A 26,963-nucleotide genomic window follows, 5' to 3' on the forward strand; every position below is an offset into this window, starting at 1 on the left:
GGAGACACTAAGAAAGGAAATACAACAGATTCTTAAATGAAAAGTAGCTTATGCTCTTGCACAGTAAGAGAAATGCAAATTAAAACTGCTCTGACATGCAACTTTCCCTATCAGTTTGGCAAAAATTTGAAAGGTTATGGGCAAAGCTATGGGAAAAAATTTACTCATGTCCTTTGAAGGCAGTAAGTACTATGGCAGTGTGGAGGGCAAATTGGCAACATCTATCAAAATAATAGCTGTATCTGCCCTTTGTATTTCCAGAAATTCCAATTTGGGCAATTTTCCCTTCAGCTATACTACATGCATATAAAACAATGAATGTATGAAGCTATCTATGACAGCATTTTTATAGTAATGAAAGATTAAACACAACCTAAATATCCATCAAAAGGAGACTAAATGAACAGTGGTACTTCCACAGAAATAAAATACTGTGCAACCCTAAAACATGAGGGACTTCCTTATAAAGCAATATGAAAGAATGTGTAAGGTAAAGAAAAGTTGAAAATAGCGTGCATAATAAGCCAAGATCTGTTTTTGAAAAAGGAGGCGTGGAATAAGAATGTATGTATACTTGGCTGGATGTTCTGTCAGTGAGGGGAGAGTGGGAATCACAGGCAGGTACAAGGCTGGGAGGCAGACTTCCCACTGTAGAGCTCCTTAGAAATTTTGTGAACTATGCAAAGGTTTTTTCTTACAAGCACACACACAAATGTACACATATGAAAACAAAAGCAAGTGCAATGGATTAAACTGATTTTTTTAAAATTCAGTAATTGTCTCAAAACTTGAGGATTTCTAATCACCTTTAAATATATGGAAACTGAGGCATTGAGCCACCAGGTAGACACAGTAGTAGATAAAAACTGACAGATCTAGGAAACTAGAATCCAGGTCATTTGGCTTCTAGTTCACAGTTTTTACAGGTACAGTATGCAGCCTCCTTCTCCAGGGTAAAGAAATAAACCGTAATATGGTTCAATTCAATTTAAGCAAACTTTACTGAGTGCATGCACTATATACGGTACCTAGGCGGTGTATGTACCAAGTCATCCAGACGTACAGTTCCTGGGCTCATGCATCTCATGGGGCATTTAGGAGGACACAACATAATACACATGAAACAGTTAGAGGACAATTTTTTGGCAATACACGAGTAAGCACAAGAAAAGGTGGCACACACAACATTCATGATGGACGGCCCATGCAGAGTGACCTTTCTCATGAGAAGTCTCTCCCATCAAATTAAGTCAATAATGTAACAAAAATTAGATGAAAATTAGTATTTCATTACATGGTTTCTTTATGAGAGCATAAGATAAGAAATACCAGCATTCTGGTATTTGTTACCTGTTAATGTTTCATCTCTTCCCATTAAATGTCTATAAAACAAAACCAAGTCAACTCTATAAGTGACACACACAATAACTAGGCACACTCCTGCCACTGAGATCAAAATGGCTATGATCATTCCTCTAGTGAAGACATGGCCTGGGATATCAGCCTTGTCTGCTAGAAAAGAAGGAGAAAATACAACAATTAATTAAAGAAATTTGATCAGGGTCTCCCACGATCACATTGGGGTTGCAGCTTTTACCTTTAACTGTGTACCTGTGCGGATTCCTGGGGTGATGGGATATAAGGGTGAAATACAGAGGGACTCAGTCTCAGCCAGTGGGTTGGGAATGTAAATATGTGTAGATGTGCATGGTTTGAGAAAGAGCTGGATAGAGGTGGTCTAGGTTTGTGGCCTGGCTCCACTGATTATTTTGTATCATAGGGAACATCATGGAGGCCCCTACGCCTTAGTGTCTTCAGCTGTAACATGAAGATAACAACAGTTCCTGCTTCATTTACAGGGTTGCTGTTTGGGGAAGGTTAGATATTACACATAACGCAGTTAATGTAGTGCCTGGCATATAGCTGTCACAATTTTAGCAATTTTTTTTTGTATAAAAGTGCCCTTTGAGAAGAAGATACATTTTCCAGACTGATTTAGTTTATGTTCATACTGGACAATATTAGATAATTCAAAGGAATATAAGGAATAAAGTAATTTTCAACTATCTCACAATGTGGTGATGCCCGTGCTAACGTAATAGTATGTTTCCTTCTGGGTTTTCTTTTTGTCCCTGAAAGTTTGTACTTAATTGAGATCCTATGGTAATAACTCCTTATTTCTTAATATTATATGATAAACAATTCACTAGGTTATTAAAATTATACTTTATAATATCTCAATATTTAGATTGATTGTAATTTTGTATAAGGACACCGACTGCTTCAATGAACATGTGCATGTACACTTAGCCATATTTCTGATTATTTTCTTTGAACAGATTCTAACGGTGGGGGGGGTTCTAGGTCAAAGATTATAAACATGCTTAAACCTTTTGCCATCTTAGATTGCCCAATTTTTAGGGATGATCTTTCCAGTAAAATTAATTATTAGGGTGCAAGTGAGCAACAGTGGTTGCTTACTAAGTAGGCTCTGAATAAAGCCAGGTCCTGGAGGGCCTGTATCTTTGAAAGGTGCCGCACACACATGCACACACACACACACACATACACACACATATACATACACACGCACATGTGCACACACACGCACACTGGCATGCACACTCTCCAGGGGGAATGGTGGATTGGGAGACCCCTATCCCCCAGCCTACATGTGTGAGAACAGCAGCAAGAGAAATGGTCAGGGCAGAAGCCTCTAGGGCAGGGCGAGGACAGTCCTGCCCTGACCTATGAGGGGAATGGTGGCTGGTGGCAAGCAGTCACCACAAAATCCAGTCAAGGCCCATAGATCCAACTAAAATAACTGATTTGGAAGGCCCTCCCTCAAACGTGCACAGACCAGGGCACAGGCATCACCGGGGGTGGGGGGTCACCTGCAACAGTTCCTGTACAAGGTAAGAGCATGGATTCTAGAGTTAATCAGGTCTGTTTCAATACCTTTACCTGCTGTGGGACCCTGCGTGAGTTCCTTCCCCCATTAAAGCCTGTTGTTAAGAGTGAATGAAATCAGAAAAAGACCTTAGCACAGGCCCCGTCATACAATAAGAATGTAGTGACTGTTAGCTATTGTTACTATTGCACGTGGTAGAGTGATGGCTGTGAAACAGGTGTACTAGGTGAGTCGCAAATGGGTACCAGGACAGCCCAACGAGAGAGGATGGCTTCTGGCATTTAGGTTCTCTCTGCCCTGCGCCTTCCATTTCTCACCAAAGCCAAGGCACAGTCATCTATGTGTACATACGTTTCTCTGTGTCTCTCTCTGTGTGTGTCTCTCGTCTCACTCCTATTATCTCTGTGTCTCTGTCTCTCTCTCTCACTCTGTTTCTCTCTGTACACCTCTGTCTGTCTCTTTATGTGTGTCTCTGTATCTCTATTTCTCGCTCTCTGTATCTCTATCTGCCTCTCTTTCTCTGTCTCCATCTGTCTGTCTATTTCTGTGCACGTCTGTCTCTGTCTCTGTCTGTGTCTCTCTCCCTTTCTATCAGCCCCTTGGATCCTGACCTTTCCCTACATATCTGGGGAGCTGGTGGCTGAGCCTGGGAATGAGCACTGACAACTGAAAAGCATAGCTTCTTGGCTCCAGACTCAGCCACTTCTGAGTGGCTACTGGGCCAGTGGCCCTGGGTTGTGTGGGTGGGTGACCTGCAGCAATCCATCAGGTGGGCACTGAAAAAGGTGAGAACCCATGGATCAGGGTCATCCACTGTCCGCTTGCCAGATCAGGGGCTGGACCAAAGAAGCAGCTGCAGTTAATCTTTGTTGAATGAGTGACCACACCCGAGGGTCCCCCGAGCCTGGTGCCCTGTTAAGGTGGCTAGAGCCAGCAATTATGCCTAGTTCTTACCGGGCTCATCCTATGCTGATCTGCAAACTTTCCTCTGGCTGTTCTGGGTGTGCAGGGCAGGGTGTGCAAAGGCTCCTCTGACTGCCTCCCCCGTGACCCTCAACCCCCAGCACCTGCGTCCCTAAGCTTCACCTGCATCCCTGCTCTGGCCCCCTGGTTCCTACATAGGATTGGAATATGACTGTGAGAGCAAAGGAATAAACTTCATGTTTTCATTCTGTGCTTGGAATTGTGACCCAGAGGACTCTGGCAAGGGCTGAGCACCCGGTCCGCCACTGAATGTCTGTGACACAGGACGAAGCATTTCACCTCTCAGGAGCTTAGCTCTGGTGTGGAAAATGAGGCAGTGATGATCCTTGAGGGGTCTCTTAGCAGCAGCGTGCTAAGTTGCCACAAACTTCCAAAAATAAATCATTCACACCTTTCTTCAACAAGATGAAGCTTTTGGTGTCTGTGCCTCCCTCACTGACCACAGTACAATTATATAAAAAATGTAGATTATTTTCACTAATATTCTCAATCCTCAATATTGTTGAAGCACGCCATTTGCCTTCTGAAGTCCTGTAAGAGAGGAAAATAATTTAACAAAGGCTTTGTTCATTACCAGCAAAATTACCCACGAGAGGGGAATTCCTATGTTTAAAATATACAATGGCAGCTACTGTGTTGACAAATCATGTCTTCCCTCTCTGGAGGGTAATTTTAAAGTGTGGACTGTGATGAACCTCCTGCTCTTCCGTGGTGCACCACAAGGGACAGTTCCAGCTGGCGGTGGTGCTCTCGACTGCCTAGAATTAAAATACCTGGGAGATAACTTTGCTGAGCTGAAAATACAAGAAAATATCCTTTCTCTTGATGATATTCCCTTATTTCTCTTCTCCTAACTGTTGGGGTTCTTCCCACAGTACATCTCCACTAACAGTGACATGGCTGTAAATTGCTCAGCATAGATACAAATTCACATCGTTTGTCCATGCAATCCTAAAGATTACTTTTACCTCATTAAGCATTAAAAAAAAAAGACACCATTCTCAGACATCCCCAGGGACATCAGAAATACCACGTAAGCTGTACAGCGAGTGTCAGAAAATGACATGAGGCAACCAGTGGCAGCAAGCTCTCTTCCTCTTCCTCAAAGTTTCAACTTGCCCTGTCATTGATGCAAGGCAAATGCTCACGATGTCCACTTCCCCCATCAGTGACAGGCTCTGGGGGACTCTGCCACTCAGCACATCCAGGTGTGGTCCCCGTAGGCTTCACTCCCCGGCAGCAGCTGTCTCTAGTACCTGGGACATGAAATCCCACTGTTGCCTCCAACTGCCTCAAAAACACTTTAGAACACAATCCTGTACAGAAGTCACCGTGCAGAAATATCAACCATCTAAGACCAATGCAGGTTTAGAAGTAATCCACAAAAGTCCACCGAGAAGCCAAAACAGATGACATAAAAATCTGTGCACCCAACTATAAAGAAAGACCTCCTTGCTTTCCTAGCTTAAGCTGCATTTCTAAGAAGTTTGGTGAGTTGGTCTTTTTTCTGCCCAAAGCTTAGAAATAGATCATCAGAAGGAGAAATGCAAAACTCCAGTGAAGGACAGTTGCTGAGGATAAGATGCCCTGGCAGGAGAGCCATGAAACTGAGCCGAATCCAGTACTTATCAGGCACAAATCCTGTGCCTGCCCTTGGTGAGGAGCCAGACCTCACAGTGTAAAGAGCTTATAGACAGACAGGTGGCAGCAAGAACTGAGACCTGCTAACATGATGACAAATAACATACTCAAAAATTATAAAAAGCAGACAAAAACCCTCATAAAGTGCAGCAAAAGTGACAGACATCTTAGGATCACCACTCACTAGACCCAGAGCAGTGTATCAATATAATAATTAATAACTACAGCATGACTCAAAGTCATTCAGAAAACTTTAAATGACCATACATTTAGTATGCTTTGTTTTGATAAGTTTGGCCGTTCCCTAATGGAAAAATATGGGCTATTGACATATTAATATGCACATTGTTCAGAACTTTTTTGACACATTAATAAAATAAAGCACTTAACACGTTTTCCAAAAAAATTGTGGCCTCAGCAATCACTCTTTTATAAAAAGCTATGTAAAATCCCATCCCCAACAGATCCTGACTGATGAAAAGCTGCTTTTATATGGTGACACTAAACCCCCTGTTGATCTTGTCACAAATCTTTTTCTAGCTAGATCTTGGCAACAAATTTCTGCATAATCCATCAGCCTAGGGTATGACAATTACCATCATAAATTATGTAAATTATAATTATAATTTAAACTACCCAAAATATCACATCAGCCACTGAGGACTTCAGCATTTTTATATCATATATACAATATGATTTTTATGTCATATATCACATATCCATACCTAATTTTCACTCCTTTCTCTTCATGTACATTAGGATCTGTTCCATTTCCTTTCCAGAAGTTCCAATAAACCAAATCCTTCTCATTCAGCAAAGCAGAGCAGTTGAGCTGTACACTTTTTCCTAAGTAAAAGTGACAACCAAAGTTCTGATTTTAGGAACTCAGATTTCCCAAAGGTTTTAAATTCATATAATCAACGTATGTTAACCTAATAAAAAACATAGTGCTATATTCCAGAAAGAGAACAGATATGCCTTGTTTTTAAGTTTACAAGAACAATTATAAAGCAGAGGAATTAGGTAGCAATTATAAGCCATCATCAAAATATGAATTGGCTTCTCTTGAAATGTTTATTTTTAAATCAATTATTAAAACTTAGGGTAGCCAGTGAACTTTCTTTTCAGTATACAATTTAGTAGGCAGTGTCTAATGGCAACTTCTCAAAAAAACAAAATAGATAAATCACAAAAAGCCAAATTAAATTAAAAATTAAAGACATCAAAGTTCTGGGAAAGTAAAGAGAAATAATTGAACTAAAAGTACAGTCAGGAAAGAGGCCTTCCAGGGTGAGTGAAGATGAGCAGCCATTTTATTTAATGAAAACTTTTGCTTCGGTTTGGAATAAATAGAAGGAGTCCCATAGGTAAAGGGGAATCTGATGGAGCTTTGGACAGCTGCACAGGCTTGCAGGAATAGTGCTATGGACCTGGGCAGCAGGAGAGGCTGCGCAGAGGCTGCATGGCACCTCCTGCAATCTCCTGGTACTGAGGGAAAAAGTCCCACTAGAGTAAAACAAACACATGACTGCAGTGCCCTTCCCTGCCCCAGCTATAGGAGAAGAAAGGCAGATTGCATCTAGCAAACCCACATCCCAGCCACCCCTGCTCACTTCTGAGTGGACTGACATGCTCTGCCCCTCCCACTATCTGCCTAACAGAGGAAAGGACAAACACTCATGGAAAAACTAATACAAACTTAATTTGCTTGTTTGATATACAATTCATATTTTATACACAAAGATCAGCAACAATAAAAAATTAAGAGACACGCAAAGGGGCAGAAAATACAAACAATAATAAATAGAAAAAATGGATAATAGAAGCAGACTCCCAGATGATTTAAATGTTGAATTTAGCTGATAAAGACTTTAATTAAAGAATTTAAAAGAAAATAGAGAAAAAGATGAAAGAGTTAATAAAGACGAACATTTCCAACAAATAAGAGTAATCTATTCTAAAAAAGAATCAAATGAGTCTTTTTGCATAACATTTATATAATACATCTAACTATATCAGCAATTTATTAAATATAAGTCGACTAAACACTATACTGACTGGATTTCAAAAAAGATCCAAATACATGCATTTTATGTGAGACACAATTTATGTATAAGGACAAAGAAATGTTAAAAGTAGAATGATATTAAACAGGATAAAACATGCCAATTCCAAACAAAAGAAAACTAGTGTGACTATTTCATATTAGAGAGTATAGGCATTGAGGAAAAAAGGATTATGATAGATAAAGAGAGACATTTCATGATGGTAAAAGTGTCAATTCAACAGACATAAATTTGTACATGCCCATAAGATAACCTCATCATATATAAAGCAACAGTTCGCAGAACTAAACGAGATATAGACAAATTGATCATCACAGTTGTAGAGACTAGCATACCTCTCTTGGCAAAAGATAAAGCACGCACACAAAAGATTAGTAAGGCTATAAATGATTTGAACGATACCATTAACCAACTTAACCTAATTGACCTTTAAAGAATGACAAAACAAAACCTGCAGAATGCATCCTCATTTCAAATGCACTTGGAACACCCATCAAGATATACCATATTCTGGGCCTTAAACAAGACACTACAAATTTCAAAAGGTGGAAATGGCACAGTGTGTAATCTTGAAGCGCAATGAAACTAAACTGGACATCAGTAACAGAAAAAAAAAAACCAAAAACTAGAAAACCTTTCAAATATTTGGAAATTAAGAAACACAAATAATCCATAGGTGAAAGAAATCACCAGGGAAATTTTTGAAAATGTTTTGAACTGAATAGTATGAAACTATGGCATGTCATTACTCAGAAACAGATAAAGTAGTGCTTAGAGGGAAATTTAGGGCTTAAAATGCACATACTACAAGAAAGGATAACTGAAACTAATTCTGTAACTCTCTCTGTCAACGAATTAGAAAAAAATGTGCAAATTAAGTCCCGAATGAGTAAAAGGAAAGAAATAATAAAGATGAGGGCAGAAATTATAAAGCAGGCAATCCATGAGCACAAATAGCACAGAACCGATCTACACTGAGCATATGTGGTCATATAAATGACTGTGCTGCCAGCTGTGGCCACTAAGTGTGGACTTTGGAAGCAATCAACATACTCAATGCCCAGCTCTGCTCCTTTTCAATGGTTTAACTTTAGACAAGTTACTTAGCCTTTCTGCACTTCAGTTATTTAATCCATCAGAGTTGCAAGGAGGATTTAACTCAATCATATATTTCAATCCCCTAGCGTAATACCTGTTTAGCATTTTTAGCATGTGTGAATTTCTTCCTTTCCTTCTTTTCTTTCCCTTTTGAAAGAAATTACCCAATTGAACAGGTTGATTAATAAGACCTGTCTAGACAAATCGTAAATGTACAGTCAATTCAGTCCACTGATTCAAAGTGAATCAATTAAATCAAATATTCAAACTACAAAATAAGTTTGAATCATCTCTCCAGTGTTCTCAATGAATTTCCATGTTTAGAAACGACCATAGAGACAATTACAGAAAAGCCACACACAGGGCTACACAAACCCTAATCTACAGACTACAGGCCATTGTACCATCTTTTGAATAGACTGTCCATTTTCATCAGTCTAAAAGCAGCAACATTCAAACAATGACATGCTTTTCTGGTTTTGTTATATTCTTCATGAAATATGAATGTGCTGTACACAAGATTTCAATCAACAGTGAATCAGATTAACCCTTGGAAAACTCATTTATGCCCCTTATTCATAAATGCAGAATATATGTATGTCAAAATGTACCTAATTCCACTTCGACATGGTTAAGCTTTGGTCCAAGAAGAACTGGATTTACAGTACTGTGAACTAAAAGTGAAAAAAGAAAAGAAAATGCATTAGTCTTGCCGTGAGCTTCTCTGAGATGAACATCTGTTATAACATGCTCATGCCACGTAACAAAGACTCTAACAGTCACAGCACCACATTTACTTGAGTCCCATTTTCGTTAACTAGAGGTGACAGCTCATATTGCTTGTCGCTTCACTTTCCATCAACTCCGCACTCACAGAGCTGTTGAAAGCACCTTGAATCTGTTTTTTTCTCAAATCCGTGGCCTCTGCCCACTGCGGCTAAAAGTCAGAGGAAGACGTCCATCCAGGGAGACTGCTGTGTATCCCGAGATGACCAAACTCGCGGGACTTAGGAGACGCACAGTGAGTGGAAGGTGCCTTTGTGTTCCGCCCGATTCCCTCCATCTGTCCTCCTCAACTCCTCACTGAGAGGTTATGGGATATGGGGCTGAGACTAGGCTGGGACAAGCAAGACAGTCACTCTCAGGCACTGACCAGACCCTTGCAGGACACTGAGAGGAGTGTCGCTACAATACGGTGACCTGGGCACCTCCCTTGGCTTGTCCCAGTCCCAGCTCTGCTGGAGTGTCCACACCTATAGGTCCAGTTCCACTTCTGTTCTTGAGTGACTTCTGGCCCTTGCTGGGAGTACATAAATATTCTCTCCCTTAGCCCCCATCTAGAAATGCTAAGGAAGTACAGTGATCCCCCCTTATTCGTGGGGGATAGGTTCCAAGACCCCCAAGTCCTGGAACAAGTCTTGGGTGCCTGAAACTGCAGATCATGCTGAACCCTATGCATGTTACGTTTCTTCCTATACAAACTTGTCTGTGATAAAAATAGAGGTGCGACAGCAAAACTAGCACAAATTTCTTTTTCCTTCATCGCAATTGCACAGATGGAAGATTCATTCTTACTGTAGATCTTCACAACCTCAGCAGAGGATTTTTTTCCCCTATTAAGTTGAGAACTTTCACCTTTTCACTTACAGGAAGCACTTAACATCTTCTCTCTGGCCTACCCAAATTGCTGGCATCACTATTTTTGTGCTTCGGGGCCATTATGAAGTAAAAATAAGGATGACTTGAACCCAAGCACTGCAGTGCTGTGACAGCTGATCTGATCAAAGGTGGCTACTAAGTGCCTAATGGGTGGCAAGTGTCTACAGTGTGGCTAGGCTGGACAAAGGGTGATTCATATCTTGGGCAGGATGGAGCAGACTCATGAGAGATCTCATGATGCTACTCAGCATGGTGCCCATTTAAAAAGTGATGGAAGTTTATTTCTGGAATTTTCCATTTAATATTTTCAGACCATGGTTGACCGCAAGTACCTGAGACCGTGGAAAGTGAAACAGTGGATGGGGGACAGGGTGAGTGGGTGGAAACTACTGCAAATCATCACCCAGCAACCTCCTACTAAATGCTGCAGTACAGCCTAAGGCAGCTGATAACCACAGAACACCGGGAGCAACTATAGTTATGTATTTAAACCGCTACATAGTTAAGGTATCCTTAGCTCTGTTACCAGCATTGATAACTTTCCTCATGACCTCAACTGCTCCCTTCTAGCACACCTGGTGCTTCTGGGGGCGTTTCCAAGCAAAGTCCAGAGCAGCCCTCCTGGGGCTGACAGGTGCTCAGCAAAGAGAAAGCCAGGGCCTGTGGGAGGACAGTGTGACTCCATGCTCCTGCAGCACCTGTGCCTCGCTGAGCGCACTCAGAAACTGCAGGACTAGGGGTGAGGAGCAGAAAAGGCAGCGGGGGAGCACGTGGGCAAGAGCAGGAGAATGAAACCCGCACAGTGGAACCCCAGAGGGAGTCACACCTGGGTTCCGCCGGGATTCAGACTGGATAAGCCTGTGATGCTGGTGGATAAGCAGGAGGAGCTGAGATGTAGCCAGAGGATGAACGAACTCTCAGGTCTGAGAGTATGGAGGAATGTGAGTTGGATTCAAGGACAAAGGGGCAGGAGGAGATTTTTTGTGGAACGGGGGAAATTGCCACTGTCTTTCTCTGGATCCATTTTTCCCCCAGAAACTTATGTGGAGAGCTGGGAAGACATCTCCAGTAAGGGGCTCTAACACTCAGTGTGTCTAGTAATGCTCAACTTACATCACGGGAAACCCAGATCAGCACTGGGTTTGTATGACTGGTATAAAGTGAAGGGACAGTCCCATTTGAGGTAACAGAAGGAAGACAACACCTCAGTGTATGCTCCTGGCATGACCGGTCTACCTATGAAGCCAGCATCGCAGGGTCAAAATGGCACAGAGATTGCAGCAGCAGGAGGAGGTGTGACCAGGTCAGCCAGAACATGAGACAAGGAAAGCGTAGATGCCACGTGGGAGTTCAAGGGGCTGTGATTCTTGAGCACGGGCTGAGGCAATGGTGCTCCCCACGCAGGAGCTGAGAGATCTGTGTCCACGAGCGCAGGTGAGCTGCAATGAGACACAGCATGGACAAGGTGGGAGCTCAGAGGTCCACTGTCCTCACACGGGTCACAACACCTCCTGTCTATCAACTCCAACTACAAACTCTAGAGTTTAGTAGGCTGGTGGCAAACTGTACCAAATCCAAAGGAAAATAGCCAAGATGGTGAAGAGTCTAGAGTTCTTGTTGCTGTTTGAGGTATAATTGAAGGGATTGTTGCTGGCTCAGTAATTCACTCAACAGACATGTAATGCACACCTGTGATGGGCCAAGTGCCAAGTGCAGGTATGTGAGATGCAAAGATAAGGAACAGATCAATCCCTTCCTTCCAGAAACATCTCAGTTTACTGACAGAGACACACACGTAATCCAGTTCTGACTGCAATCAGAGGCACAAGCAAGAGGCTGTGGGGGCCACAGAGGAGGAAGGACGTTGGAGCTGAGTCCTGGAGGAGGCAGTCGGCAATCTCCGAGTGGACAAGGACATAAGATGAGCGCCTCAGGTGGCTGTGCGCAGCTGTGTGGGCACGTGGGAGGTGGCAGGGGATGGGACACCAGAGCTCTCCATGTCCCTGACCCCATTCGAAAGCCTTACAGACGCTGACTCACTTGTCCTCAAACCAACCCATGAGGGATGGTCCATGGCACTGATGAGGAATCTGAGGTGGAGAAACACTAGGTGACTTAACTCACCCGAGGTCACAGCCCCGCAGATCTGTTGTGGGGATCGTATGAGATGACTCGACTAAGGTACCTGTGCAATCCCTGGTCACAGTACACACTCTTTTATTAATGGCATTCTTACTGCTTCTTTGAAGAAGGAAGAATAGAGCTGCTGATGGGCTGAAAGCAAAGATGGGTGGTTGGGACGAAGAGGACACAGGTGCCTCGCCACAGGTGACGCAGGGCGCTGCAGCCCGCAGCTGTTGCTGACTGAGTCATCCCCATAGGCCGTACAGTCTCCAGGGGGATGGAAAAAAGTCAGGGGGCATAAGCCTCCTACCTTCACACAGTGAGAGGAGCTGTCATTTTAAGAAAGTACCAGACTTCATGTGAGAAGTTACTGAGGACAAACAAAAGCCTGTGGGTGGAAACTGGAAGAAGGTATATTTGGACTTGATGGGAAAAAAGGCTTTTCAACAATCAGATATTAATATCTGGACTAAGCTGCTGTGTGATTTGGTAATTTCCCTGGTAGTTCCCAAGGAGGGAGAGGATGATCAGTTACTGCCTGTGCCATGTGAAGGATGTCTTCACTGGGTACGACCTCTAAGGTCCTGTCACTCTAAAATCCCAGGCTTCTGCTTTCCCATTACCCACAGTCTGGGTTCATGGCACAGCAGACCCTCAGCCACATCCCCTTCTTGCCAGGGGGCTCCTTATTCTGTCACCCGGGCCCTTCCCCAGCACGTCCTGCCTGCTGGTAATGCTTGTCCTCCAAGACCCAGCTCGGATGGAGCCTCCCGCATCTGTCCTTCCTCCAACATCTTACTGCACCCTTAAGGCCTCAAAAGATGACACCAATTCACAGAAGTGTCCCTCGATGGGGCTTACTGCCTCTCCTGATTATGATCAGATTACAGTACAGGAGAGTATGTTACTCACTCTATTTCATATTTCCCTGTTTCCTTGCCTCCCAGTACTAAGTACACTTTATTGGATACGGATGTCCTCAATAAACACTTCATGACGGAAAATGTTAGCTTAACAGCAAAAGATTTCTCAGTTGGCTCAAATCCCAAATAAGACATAGAGATCTGAGTCATGTGAGATTCATCCACATAAACTTTCATTTGCTGCCCCCCTCCCCCAATTATTGTCAGCCAGGTGGATGGGTGCCAAAATGAAATTTTAACCTTTGTGTTTAGACTAGTGGTGTGGTCGCAACCCCAGCAAAGTGGCCTCTTGACTTCTATGCTGCTTTAGAAAAAGAAAAAATTCCGCTTTACTGAGATACATTTGTTTCTTCCCAATTCTGAGATTTTTCTTACCTTTAACTATTGTTATATTGAAGGTTTTGGTGATGTTAAATGGTTTTCCATTATGAAGAAGGGAAAACACGCAGGAGTAGTACCCCTGGTCTTCAAACTCGGCATTCTTCCGTAGCAGTGGGTTTGCACTGTTCTCAGATAGCTTTTTGCAGTTCTGTTTTCAAGAAAGCAAGTTAAAAGACTCTAAGTAAAAGTAATATTTATATTACAATCATTCCTATATTTTAAAATTAAAGATCTTTTGAGAAAAAAAGAAACAGAATGGAAACTAGCAGTTCCCTAGTAACTGTCCCAGTGCTGCCAGTGGGGCAATGAAATGCAGCCCCATTAATGTCATTCTCATTGTCATTATTAATACATGCTGGGAAATAGAACATAGTCACTTTCATCATTTTCTTTTAATCTCTCTTTTACACACACACACAGAACACTGCAACAAAAAATTCCTGCTTGCATCACAACTGCTTCATAACACTCTCAGTTCAATTCCATGCATTCATGACTACCCATCCCAGGGGTGCGTCATGGGGTGCGAGTGAAATTACTCAGAGAACTGAGTACATAGCAGCTACTGACCCCGCCTGATGTCCTGCACCAGAAGGCAGTGAACAGACCAGAAGTGCATTGAGATTATCCAAATCCATGGGCGTACTCGAACACCTCTCTCTCTCACACAATTTCCACATACATCACAGGAATCAGTAATAATAATAGTAATAAAGCCGCTTTCTTCAACTTAGCCATCCATCAGTCGCTTATAGGTAGGTCCTGAAGCAATCTGGATGGGAAAACAGGAGCTGAATGGCTGTCCTTGTCTGCTTGACACTGTTTCTGCAAATTCCACACAAGCAGAGCCCCCTGCCCACACTTCTTCCTCAAAACTGGCCAAAGGTGCTGGCCACTGGAGCCAGACCCAGATGGTGCCTCGAATGGGCCTGCAAAGCACCCATATGTGTGCCTCCTACCAGTAATTTTTTATGTTACATTTTATAAACCCAAGTCAATATTTTTCAAGATAAATAAAAAATATCAGAGACCTCATTTGCATTTCCAACCAGTGGTTTACTGATTTTGCTTCCTTTTTCCTGTTCCCTCAGTTCGGTCATGATCAGTCAACAGACTTAGAATACGTAGTGCTTTGGTTAATTATTTAGCTAAAAATATGCTTAGCACATTTATTTTCTAAATTTAAATATCTGCCTATTGGGTTTTCTGAAAATGCAGAACACTGAAGCTCACTAATTTACAGGTACTGTAAAACATTTGTGCATTCAACAGGAAATAGAGTCAAGTTGACTTGGGATTGATTCAAGTGTTTTGAAAACAATTCAGATAAGAGCTCCCTGAAAAATCACAGGTCAACAGTGTTCCAGCAAAAGGCACAAACAAGCTTCTAGAAAATCATCAGCAGTTGCTCCAACTTTCCTACATCCTCCGTTCAGACCACCATCTCACAGACTTCACAGTTTCCATGACAGAGTCATATTATTCAGATTTGTTCTTGTATAGAAATTATACACTGTCTTGTGTACACACACAACACTGTATCTGTACACATATGTGTATGTACAATCTCCAAGCACTGCCTAAAAGAGCTCTTACAATCCAACCAGTAAAAGATACACCAACAAAACAAAATAGAGAAAATAAAGAGGCTATCCATAAAGAAGCAATAGTAAGATGCAAAAAATATATTAAAAAGTTTAATTTATTATCAAGATAAAAAATTGGAAAAAAACACTAAGTTCCAGAAATTTTCCATATCAGATTTTTAAACAGTTTAAAAGTTTTAGTTGTCAATGTGGTGAAGGTGTGAGGAAAGAGGGATTCTTTTACCAGGTGTGGGGTTTTAAACTGGCACAGCTCCCTGGAGACCATTTGATAATGTGGATCAAAAGCCATGAACATACTCATAGCCTTTGATCTAGTAATTCTACACTTAAGGATTCTGTTGACAGACAAATCATATAAACACCCAAATACTTATGGAAATAGTATTGACTTTAGCCTTTAAGTAATAGCCAAAAATAGGAAACTCAGAAATGTCCCAATAAAAAGGGGTTTAGTTAGAGGAAACCAGGCACATTCAAAATGGTATCCCATGCTTGGAAGAACGTTTTAAAGATGTAGAAGAATAATCACAATATAATTTTTAGTGGATAAAAGACACAAGCAATAAATGTTATCACTTTTTCAAAGTAGATGTTTACACACACACACACACACACACACACACACACACACACACACACACACACCCAGTCTCTGGCTGGTGGGATTATTAATAAATTTTGCTTTCTTACTTGTTTTCCCATCTTCCAATTTTATAAAATGAATTCATATATCCAGAAAAAATATATACAGTAGAGTTTTAAATTTTAAGCTCATATGACAGAAGAAAATAAAACTCCTTAAACTAGCATTCCTAAAAATTAACTTATTGAAAGAGAATGAAATTGAAGATAGATAGGGGAAAGAAAGACATTACCTTTTATTGAACATCTAATACAGGACAGCTCTGTGCTACCTACATTACATATTTTCTTTTTACAACAGCCGCATGACCACAGGCCAAGTGACCTGTGTGGGGTCAAACAGCTTATTTGCTGTGAGACCAAAATGGTCCACAGCTGTCACTTTAGAACTTTATCTTTTATAGCAAGTCTTAAGTTAAAATATTTAAAAATTATTACCTTGTACAATGATGTTCGGTTGACCAGTTTTTGATAGTAACTATTGTTACAGGTTATCTCCAAAGATTTTTTAACTTCCACTCTTCTACTAATTACTTGTTTTTTGGTAAAACAGCTGTGTTTATTTCTTCCAATGACACTTAATTTCCATTCCTGAGTATCATTTCTATGAAATAAATGTGTTAAGGCATTTTATAATTACTATAAATACTTTGAAAATATTATTCATCTTCCATTTAGTAACCAATCCAATGTTTATTTCCTAATTTCTGTTTAAAGAGATTCATTCATTGATGCCCAAACCCTGTTCCACCTCCACTTGGTTCAGAGCAGCAGATTTAACAACATTCATGGGGAGAGGGGTGAAAGAAGAAAACCTGAACACCCTACACACACACACACACACACACACACACACACACGATCCTGCTTACTAACTGCACTACAAGTGTACTTCAAAAAGTTTGTGGGGGGAAGAAAACAGAATTAAATGATGATATAAATTTTTCCACGATCTTTTTGAAGACCCCTCATATATGTGAAGATGTATGTCCTGTGTTCCTGGGTGTCCAAAACAACCTGCTCCCATGTAGCATCCCATCCACTGATCACATCATTGGAAAGCTGTTTTTCCCACCATCCCTGCAGCCTCACACCACTCATCGGTCGTCAGCACCCTTCAGGGCCATCACCAAGGCCACTCTGAGCCTCGTTCTTCTGGCCCTCTCCTACCCGCCACCCTGTGACTGCTGACCTCCACCTGACAGTTCCGCTTGTACTTCCGAGCCCTCTTCTACTCTCTACTCTCATATCAGAAAGATAGTTAATGCCATGTTTCTACCATCTCCACGTGACGGTCAGTCATAGATGACCGGTTCTTCTCCCCAGTTTGTAATTCCTCCCCTGTCCAGAACGTTCTGATTCTTTAAATCAGGCCTTTATTCATTCACCCCATTGGTGAGTATTCATTCTTCCTCAGCTTGCTGTGAAAAGACCCAGGTGTGACCCATTTCTGTAATCATCTCTCTTAAAAGGTCACGTAAAACTTATTGGATTTTTTAAAAGTTCTTTAATTTCTTTTTGACTCCTGGGAGTTCCTATATACAAAAACAAACATGACCTCATTTTGTGCAAAACCACAGGAGTGATGTTGAGGTTTCACTGTGATATTTGTATCTCACTCTGCTGTCAACAACATGGCTGATAATGATCAGGACACTCCAGAGATGCTTCTAGAAGAAACCTGCTACATCTGACAGCACACATCACCACGCAGCTGGCCCAGAGCTGTTTTCTACAGGTCAATCCCAAATCTCTATAAAAATACATACATACATGCATACATACATATGTGCACAGGTACGTACATACAAGAGAGAACCAAGTTCAGAAATAGTGGTTGACGCATTTAGTTGGTTTCTCTCATTTTACAGAAGTTACACTTCTCCTGGCAGAATCTAGAGCTATGTCATGAGTAGACTGCAAAGCCCTTCCCATCCCCCATCCCCCCCTGCCACCCCTGGCAAAGTGTTTGTGATTGGCTGCCAAAGACATACCTCCTCCACTAGCACCATCAACCAAAAACTAGACTAGGGTGTGTCTCCATCAATCCCATTCCCCCTCCCCAGTCTGAGGGTGCCATTCAGAGAGCTGACACTGTCCCCCACCCTCAGGCTACACATTAATATCATCAGAATTCCTAGCCATTGATTTCATTGACCACGGGATCCGGACAACAGGAGCAGCTGAATTTTAAAACTAACTTTCATCCAATCCTCACTTACCATTGACAAGGATCTCCTAAAACCAAATCCTATTAAGGTACTCTCCTTTCATTAAGATCATTAGGAAATTAAACATAGGGAGACTATTATTTTCAATAGTGCAGTATTGTTTCATGTTGTGGGAAGAGTGGGAGAGAAATTAATGCATGGATTGCTTGACCTTTCTGATTACTGTATATTTGAGCTGCTGAACAAAGGCCAAGAGTGCCATGAAATATACTAAAACAAAGGTCTACTCACCCCATTTGGAAAATGTAAGATCCCCTGTCATCCAGCTCAGCTGGCCAAAACTCCAAAACATAATCATGCAAAGTAATTCTGGGTGAACTGCTTGGGTTTAGCTCAACACGTCCATGGGATTCGCTGCTTTTGTACCATCTTATTGTGGTTGTTTCATTCTCACGTGCAGGTGAAAATAAGCAATATTTCAGATAGAAAGGTTCCCCTTCAACTGCAGTAATATTGGTACGTGAAGTACAAGTTTCTTCAAAACATTAACAAAGTAAAACAAAAAATCAAAAACAAAAGCAAAATGACAAAGGTCATTTTTTTCTCTCCTACTGCACGAAGTGAAGAAGCAAAGTTAGCAAGACAGCTCTGAGAAATCTCCGACTCATGTTCCTGTGGGTTCTCTTATTTTAGATCAATTTTTCCAGCACTAGGAGAGAGAAGGCATGAACAGAACTTCTGACAGCTTCTCCCAAACAGCAAGTATCAAAAATAAACCTACCATAGTTAGAAGACAGATAAATGCAGTGTTGTCTTTTAAAAGAAAATATTACACATTACAACTGGTTCGTAAGGAAAGGCACAGAAGTCACAGTGCTGCCTCACCTACCTCGAAATACCCCAGCTAAGGAGTCTCCATGGAACAGAGAACAGGAAACCTGGAGAGCTTGGAGTTCTCCATCTGATCAGAAGTCTCACCTGCCCTGTGCTCACCAGCCAACTTAACCACTCCCTGGGCAGGTGCAGGAGGGTTAAAGGAGTGCCTGTGTAGCTCAGAGTGCAAATTTGTTATTGCTCTAGGTTACCATGTGGATGATCAAGAATTATTATGATATCAATCCAAATTCGGGTATCTATCTGTTCCCCTCTTTGAGAACACACACTCTGTCTCTGTCTCTCTCTCTCTCTCTCCCACTTTCTCAATTAACCCAGATACTCTGGCTTTGGAAAATTATCTGATCCTGTTCTACACAAGGTATGAGCTCAATCCCCTCCTTCTGCACTTCTGGTGTTCACAGTTGGCATTAATAGACCTTTCTCATATCCTGTCCCCCAGTGGCTCCAGGGGCCCCATCACCACATTTTGAGAATGAGAATCTTTAAATTGAATAGAACATTGCCCTGACAATATGGACAAAACGCCTTCTCTATAGTTAGGGTTTATTTCTCAAAGCAACAGTCTAGCTTTAACTCCATGTTATTAACCACAACATAAAGAAGAAGTGCTCAAAGGGTAGAAGCATTCTTGAAAAACACGGATGTCAAATCTAAAAGTGTGACAGTTAATGAGCCTCAATCATATGTTTGGTGGTTGTTAAATGTTCTCTCTTTTACATTTCAATGCTTCAACAGAGAAGGTGTGATACGTGTGTATATGTGGGTGTTAGTTTTAACTGACACTTAAAACTATAGTAAGTCATGAACAGTTCATTTATGTTCCTGTTTTACAGATAATATACTAAATTGCACAAATCACACAATATGTACACCTGGTGTCTGGATCCTTCTGCATGTCAGTATACCTATGACAGGCATCCACGTCGCTGCAAGTAGCACTGATATGTTCTTTTCTCATTGTTATGTAATATCCAGTTGTGTAAACATTTGACAATTCATCCACTTATAGAATGGGTAGACATTGGGGATTTGGGTTATTGGACAAATGTCTATTGGACATGTGAGTTATTTCCAGGTTCCCAGGTTTTGGTTAATCTTTTTAAAAAGCTTCTATAAACACATATGCCTGTTTTGAGGGGCATATCCACTCATTCCTCTTTGGAGGTAGTTATCATGTGAAAAAACCTAACGTGGCATATACACTGTCTAGGGACAAGTGATTTGCAGTTGAAAGTCCGCACTCCCTAAGCAGCTAATAGCTTCAGATATCTAATCTTCTGTTTAACACTAGAGGCTTTGTTGATTTATATAATGCTGGTTAGAAATGGTTTTTGATTGGAGAAATGAGTAGAATTCAAGGTGTGTGGATTTCAAAGTGCCAGAACAGGCACACTCATCCTTCCTTGAACGGGGTATTAAGACCCAACAGGGTTAAGAACTTTGCCCTTTGGAACAAAGTCTGTGTTTGGAATTGTCATCAGTTTGAACAGTTATAGGATGTTGTCACCTATGAATCCTAAACATGGCATATTGTCCTGTCTGCCTAGAGTGAACCACTCATGAAAGGTGCTCTTCAAACACCTAAAAGCACAGGGAGCTGGGACCTCAGCAACCTAACATGACAGACTGTAGAGCTGTTTCAGTGCTTGAAACACAATTTCATTATAACCGAGGACAAAGATATTGGTATATGTCCATAGAACTTGGGACCCATGACACCCATTCTCCTGCACCTTGCTTTCTCACTCAGTAGCTTCTGACAAATCACTGCATACCAGGAAGAGAAGATCTTCCTCATTCCTTTAACATCTGGGTAGAATTGCATTGTACGAATCTCAACAATACATAAATCCACTTAAGTAAATATACCTCCAAATTGGACCTGAGTTATTTGAAACTATCAGTAGCTGAACTCTGCTATCTCTTCAGCAGTAATTCTCAAAGTAGGGAATATGGGCCCATGTGTTTCGCCCTCCCAGATAATAGATAAAAGAAAATTAACATTTGTGCTCCCACTTTCTTCTCCAAAGCCTAAGGAAAACCTTTCTGTTGAATCATAGAACTCCTCTCCAAAGAATGAGGCCTCAGAATCCTTCTCAATAATACAAACAAACAAAAAATTCCAAGCAGTCACTGCTAAGCTAACAAATTAAAATTGGTATTTGACACCTGCTGCGAAGCTTACTTGAGCCTCCCTAGTGTAGCCAGGGTCTTTCCCGGGTACTCCTGCTGACTCTAGTTTTTCTTTAAGATCTGTGAGGTACCTTCCATCCACTTTTCTTCTTCCCCAAATAATGAGATGAATCTTTGCCTTCCTCTTAGGAAGGAGATAACGTGTGTAAAACTTTCTAAAAACTAATAACAAAGATGGCTGTTACGTCCTCAGTTTCAAATAACATTAGGCAAATTTTCATCTCAGACAAATGAAGTTTATTTCAAGATACAAGTTTGTACACTCTGCGCTCTCTACATAAACTCTGCTGAATCTTTTCTTTTTCAGCAGTACCGCATGCACCCTCTTTACTGATCCCATTCCTGTGAATCTTTTGTCCTCTATGCCAGGGACACCAAAAAGTTGGCAACTTTCTAAAGGAAAATTTAAAATCACTAGTTTTAGTAAGTTCAGCATCTTTAGTAGCCACTTCCATATTAAAAAAACAACAACTTGATATTCTCTCTAGATTACTAATGAAGTATGTTTCTGAATAATTATAATCACTTACCTGAGGTGCTAATAAATATAAGTACCAAAAGTGTCAAGGGTAATTCTCTATCACACATGTTCAGGATTCTGCTTTAAATGGTTTCTCTGAAAAACAGAATAACACTGGTCAGCCAAAGCTTTCAAACAAAAGCAAACCTGTCTTATGAAGGAGGGTTTAAAAAATCTTTTGACTTTTAAAAAACCAGCCCAGAATATTTTAATATCATTTAATATAGTCACCAATTCTCAGAACTTTCAGCTATATGGAATTATAAAATTTAAGGGAATGAATTGCAGCTTTCATAAGAAATCCCTAATAACACAATTTTCTAATACAACAGAGCATGAAATATTTTAGGACTGGTCTACTAAATTCTGTCTCCAAGGTCAAAGTTGAGGGTAACACTATTTCTAAAAAATCTACTATTCTATGAATAAACAGTTTGTGACATACCAAGATATGTATGGCAGTTCTGCCCATGTAGGAGTGTGTGTGTGTGTGTGTGTGTGTGTGTTCACACCAAAATGCTCATTATGATTTGTAATCAGATCTTCATTTGTGGGTTGAATTTTTAAAAATCCATCTTGCTTCTTCAGAATACAAGTCTCATAAGTCTAGGAACTAAGTCTATTTTACTCATCACTATATCACTAAAATTCAGCCTAGTACACAGTAAGCACTCATTAATATTTGTTCTTGAAGAAGAGATGCGTGTTCGTGAGTGCATGTGTTCACTCATTCCCTAAAATAAACCATCTTCCACATGAAGATGATCATGGGGTTATTTCATAATACAATACATCTTGTAAGTGATAATATATCCATGTGAAGGAATATTAGGTGGCAATTAAAATGGTGTTAACAAAGAAAGTCTTGTGGCACAGGAATGTGTTTATTGAATGTGTTTATTTTAGGGAAATGGAGAGAAAAGATGGCAGTTTCCTACACTCCAGACCCCTCCTTTACATTGACCATGACCCGGTGGAACTAAGGTCTGCATTGAACTTTCTTTGATCCTACTACAACCAAACCTTTGCCCTTGTAATTACAACTTTAGAGAGCAGAACATAGGAAGAATCCTCAGTAGAGATCATTCACTCCTGAGTCCAAATATGGTCATGCATCACTTAACGAGTGGGATTCTAAAAATGTGTAGTTAGGGGATTCTGTTGTTGTGTGATCATCACAGTGTACATATACAAACCTGGATGCCACAGCCTACTACATACCTAGGCTACAAACCTGTACAGCATGTTACTGTACTGAATACTGAGCAATTACAACACAGTAGTAAGTATTTGTGTATCTAAACATAGAAAAGGTAATGCATTGCTCTATGATATTATGACCTTGATGACATCACTAGGCCATAAGAATATTTCAGCTCCATTACAATCTTATGGGACCACTGTCATATATGCGGTTCACCGATGACCGAAACATTGTAATGAGGTGCATGACTGTTTCATAGATAATCCCACGTTCCTTGCTTACTGCTCACCCCGCTGCTTCCAATGCATTGCACTCTGTCACTGGGTGAAGGGCGCACGGGCGATGGAAGATCCTGGCTTCAAGGACACACAAACCCGGCTGCCATTGCAGTTTGAGCCCTGACGAGCTGTGCAACCTTGAGCGAGGTACTTACGTTCTCAGGGCCTGTGTGCTTATCATCAGGACACAGATGATAAGAAGGCCTCCCTCCCAAATTATTGGCCAATTAGATCATCTAATGTTTTTAAAGACTTCCTGGGGGCACAGTAGCCTCTCAGCCCAGAATAAATCCCCTCTCACCAACTCCCACTCACCTCCCATGCTAAAAAAAGGACTGCTAATGCCCGGATACAGCATAAAGTTTAAAGGCACACAGCCAAATCATTTACACCAATTTTTATGAATAGCATCACCAGGTATTTGGTGAAATTTCCAAGAGATAATAATCAACAATGTAAAGACAAAAGGGATAAGTATGTATGGAAAGTACCAACTGTTCATAATCAAATTAGAACAGGTCTATGGTTTGAAACCGCCCCGTCCCCGCCACCCCACCCCCACTCCCCACATTTTATTATTAACTCTGTCGATTCTTTTATCTTTGGTAGAGCGAAAAGGGTTGTTTCCTTTATGTCATTCCTCTGGTTAAGGTTGTAAAGGGCACCACATTTAAACAAAATTCTCAAGATCTACCAACATATAAAGTTATTATGAGATCATTCAGCATGCTAACAAGTTAACTCAGAGTTTCACTATGAAACATGTTAAGATCCCAGTAACAAAAAGTAGCTGGTATTCACATAGATCTCTGTGTGTGTGGACGTGTGCATACAAAATTTTTAATGTACTTAAGTTTTATGTTTGAACTTAAGATGTTAAGATTTTATTAAATAATGAATTCATTTTCAGAAAAAGAGCTATTTTGAGAAATGTCACAGATATTTTAACAAGTATTAATAAAATAGATGTAGGAGAATATAAATATTAAACTCTTGCATGTAGGAATTTTAGGGGGTGTTTTGTAGTATTGCATTTGATATCATTATTTTTTGCTTTTCCATAACTTTGTTTCTTCTTTTTAAAAAAATTCTTCTGATTTCTAAAGCAATATATGCCCAATGTCAGACATTTAGATAATGAAGACTGAAAGAAGAAAGTAATCTCAATATGCATAATATTTTAGCATTTAACACATGCATAATGTTTTTTGTACTTTTTAATATTTTTTAAATAATTAAGATGATGCTTAAATAATTTCATATTCTGCACTTCCACTTAATAGTACAGAATAAGAATTTTCCTATGTCACAAGACTTTCTTTGTTAACACCATTTTAATTACCACCTAATATTCCTTCTCATGGGTATATTATCGCCTATAAGATGTATTGTATTATGAAATAACCCCATGACAATCTTCATGTGGAAGGCAGTAGTGTTTTGGAGCATTGCCTCTAGGGCCAGTCTGGCTGGATCTGAATCCCTATTCTACCCTTTACCAGCTGCACAAGCTTGGGCAAGTCACTTGCCCTCTCTGTGTCTCAATTTCTTTATCCACGGAAGGGGATAACAAATACTACCTCCCAGAGCTGATGAGAAAGTTTAGTGAGTTAGTGTGACAAAGTGTCTGGTTGATAATGATAGCCACTTAAATGCTAGCTATTATTATTTGTCTACATTTCTTATTATTTTCTTGATGCTACTACATGGCAGTACAGTGAATAAGTCAAAGAATACATTGTAAACATGATAAATGCATCCTGCCAAACTGCATTCCAGAAATGTTATAATAATTCATACTCCCTCCTTCAATAGTGCAAGACAGCATCCATCAACAAATCCCAGAAAGCATTGAACATTCTCGGTTTTTAAATCTAACTAGGTAGTCAAATTGGAAAAATGTCATTTTTTTTGAGTCTGCATTTCTTTTGGTATAAATGAGGCCAATATTATTAGCCATTTCTCCATCATTAATTAAACAGTCTGTTTTTCCTTTCAATTTGTTGATAATAGGTGATCACGTACAGATCCTCCCTGAGCGCTCCATGGAAAATCTGGCACAGCATGCTTGCCCACGTGCAAACACGTGCACACATACACATGTACACACACCTCTCGCTCCACTCCTACCTTGCTTTGGTTTTCTACTCACAGCATTTAACACTGACAGATTTTCACTTATGTCTGCTTGCTTGTTTATTTGCTGAATTCATTAATGCATTAAATCCATAACAAAAATACAGTTTGGAGTCTAGGTGATCATCTGATCTAGTGGCACATCTGCATAATTTTCTACTTTTTAAATCATGACATCTTGAAAGTATGTTTTAACAACTAATGTGAAATCTAGGGCAGTAGTTTTCACCCAGAGCTTGGAACAAAATGATGCCTGGGCTCCAGCCAGCCATCTGGAGTACAGCCTGGGCACCATGAGTCCTCAAAACTTCCCTGAAAAAGTTCTCTTCCAAAAATTGTGTGACATAGGGTAAAGGTCAGACATAAGTTGACCACTCTTTCTGGCCCTCAAGGTAGTGCAGCATAAGGCCTTCCAGAGCTTCCACATGGTCATCTCCTGAGCCCCAGATTCTGTCCAGCTGCCCTTGTTTATGGATCCCATCCTGAGGAAACTGGCTGCTCTCTAGAAAAAATAATTCACAGAAACCCAGAGACCTTAGGCCACTTCAAAGCTCTTTCTCATGAGGTACCCGAAACTCACGGAGGTGAAATGGCCAAGCCCAGATTCTAGCCAGTTACACGGGCTCACACATAAACTGATGTAGACTGCCTCAATGTGAACCTCTCATTAGTAAAACACACCATTGAGCACCTCCTAGGATACACTGCCTTGATGAAAATCATGACACCAGTGATTTTTTTCAGTGTAATTCTATCTTTACTGTGTTTTATGCATTGGTGTATTACTCAGCCTGCGAGATGATAAACCAACAAAATTCAGAGGGAAAAAAATGATCTTGTACACACACGCACACTTCCACTCTAAGGAGGAAAAAATGTATGTGGAGTTTGGTTTCTCACCTGTAAGGACAGCAACATCATTGCCACCTTGTGGTCCTTCACACAAGTGTCTGTTATTATTACACTTACGTTTCCCCCCTAATCCACCTATGCATGTGCTGCTCCTGCACTGTCCCCACTTCTCCCAGCCACCAGGTTCCCAAGTCCTTGCAACCTAGCTCAATGGTTGTCTTTTCAAGGAAGATTTCCCACTGCTACGGCCACAAACAGCGTGTGTCTTTGTCCAAGCCCACCCCACAAGGCTGTCCCCATCACTCCTGGACCAGATCCCACTCTCAAGTGATGTTGTGGAAGGCAGGACCCTGCCTTCCCGTTCCGTGTTCCGAGACCAGTTGTTCTCAGCCTTGGTACGTGTGTTTGGGCTGGGGTGGAGTGGGGCATGCTGTCCCCAGAACCTGCACAAATCCAATAACCCAGTTCCCTAAATTTACCCCTTGTAGCCCATCCAATGCCCTCAGGTTGAGAGGTGTGCCCAGATCCCATCACTGTGTATGGCACAGAATGAGTTTTCACCGAGGTCCCAAGAATGGAGCGAGGGACGTTGGTGAAATTAATACAGTAATCTGAGATCTTTACATCTGACCGTGATTGCCCAGTCATTAATTTGTATGATAACTGTGATGCAACC

The 26,963-nt window shown here is 40.9% G+C and overlaps 1 protein-coding gene across 2 annotated transcripts; it reads right to left on the minus strand.

The window, feature by feature from the left end:
- Positions 1-1,303: 1,303 nt before the first annotated feature.
- Positions 1,304-21,885, minus strand: LOC134363219 (interleukin-18 receptor 1-like). Of its 2 annotated transcripts, none has more exons than XM_063078783.1 (8): positions 21,828-21,885; positions 18,499-18,742; positions 16,475-16,640; positions 13,782-13,935; positions 9,312-9,374; positions 6,262-6,382; positions 4,287-4,426; positions 1,304-1,509 (listed from the first exon to the last, which is right to left on the minus strand). In XM_063078783.1, exons 1-8 carry the CDS (start codon positions 21,883-21,885, stop codon positions 1,304-1,306), a joined length of 1,152 nt encoding a protein of 383 aa, XP_062934853.1. The 2 variants fall into 2 exon arrangements, with proteins under 2 accessions (XP_062934853.1, XP_062934852.1); XM_063078782.1 differs by having other exon boundaries at positions 1,304-1,512.
- Positions 21,886-26,963: the final 5,078 nt, after the last annotated feature.

This window comes from Cynocephalus volans, chromosome 14 (genome assembly GCF_027409185.1).
Source record: "Cynocephalus volans isolate mCynVol1 chromosome 14, mCynVol1.pri, whole genome shotgun sequence".
Lineage (NCBI taxonomy): Eukaryota > Metazoa > Chordata > Mammalia > Dermoptera > Cynocephalidae > Cynocephalus > Cynocephalus volans.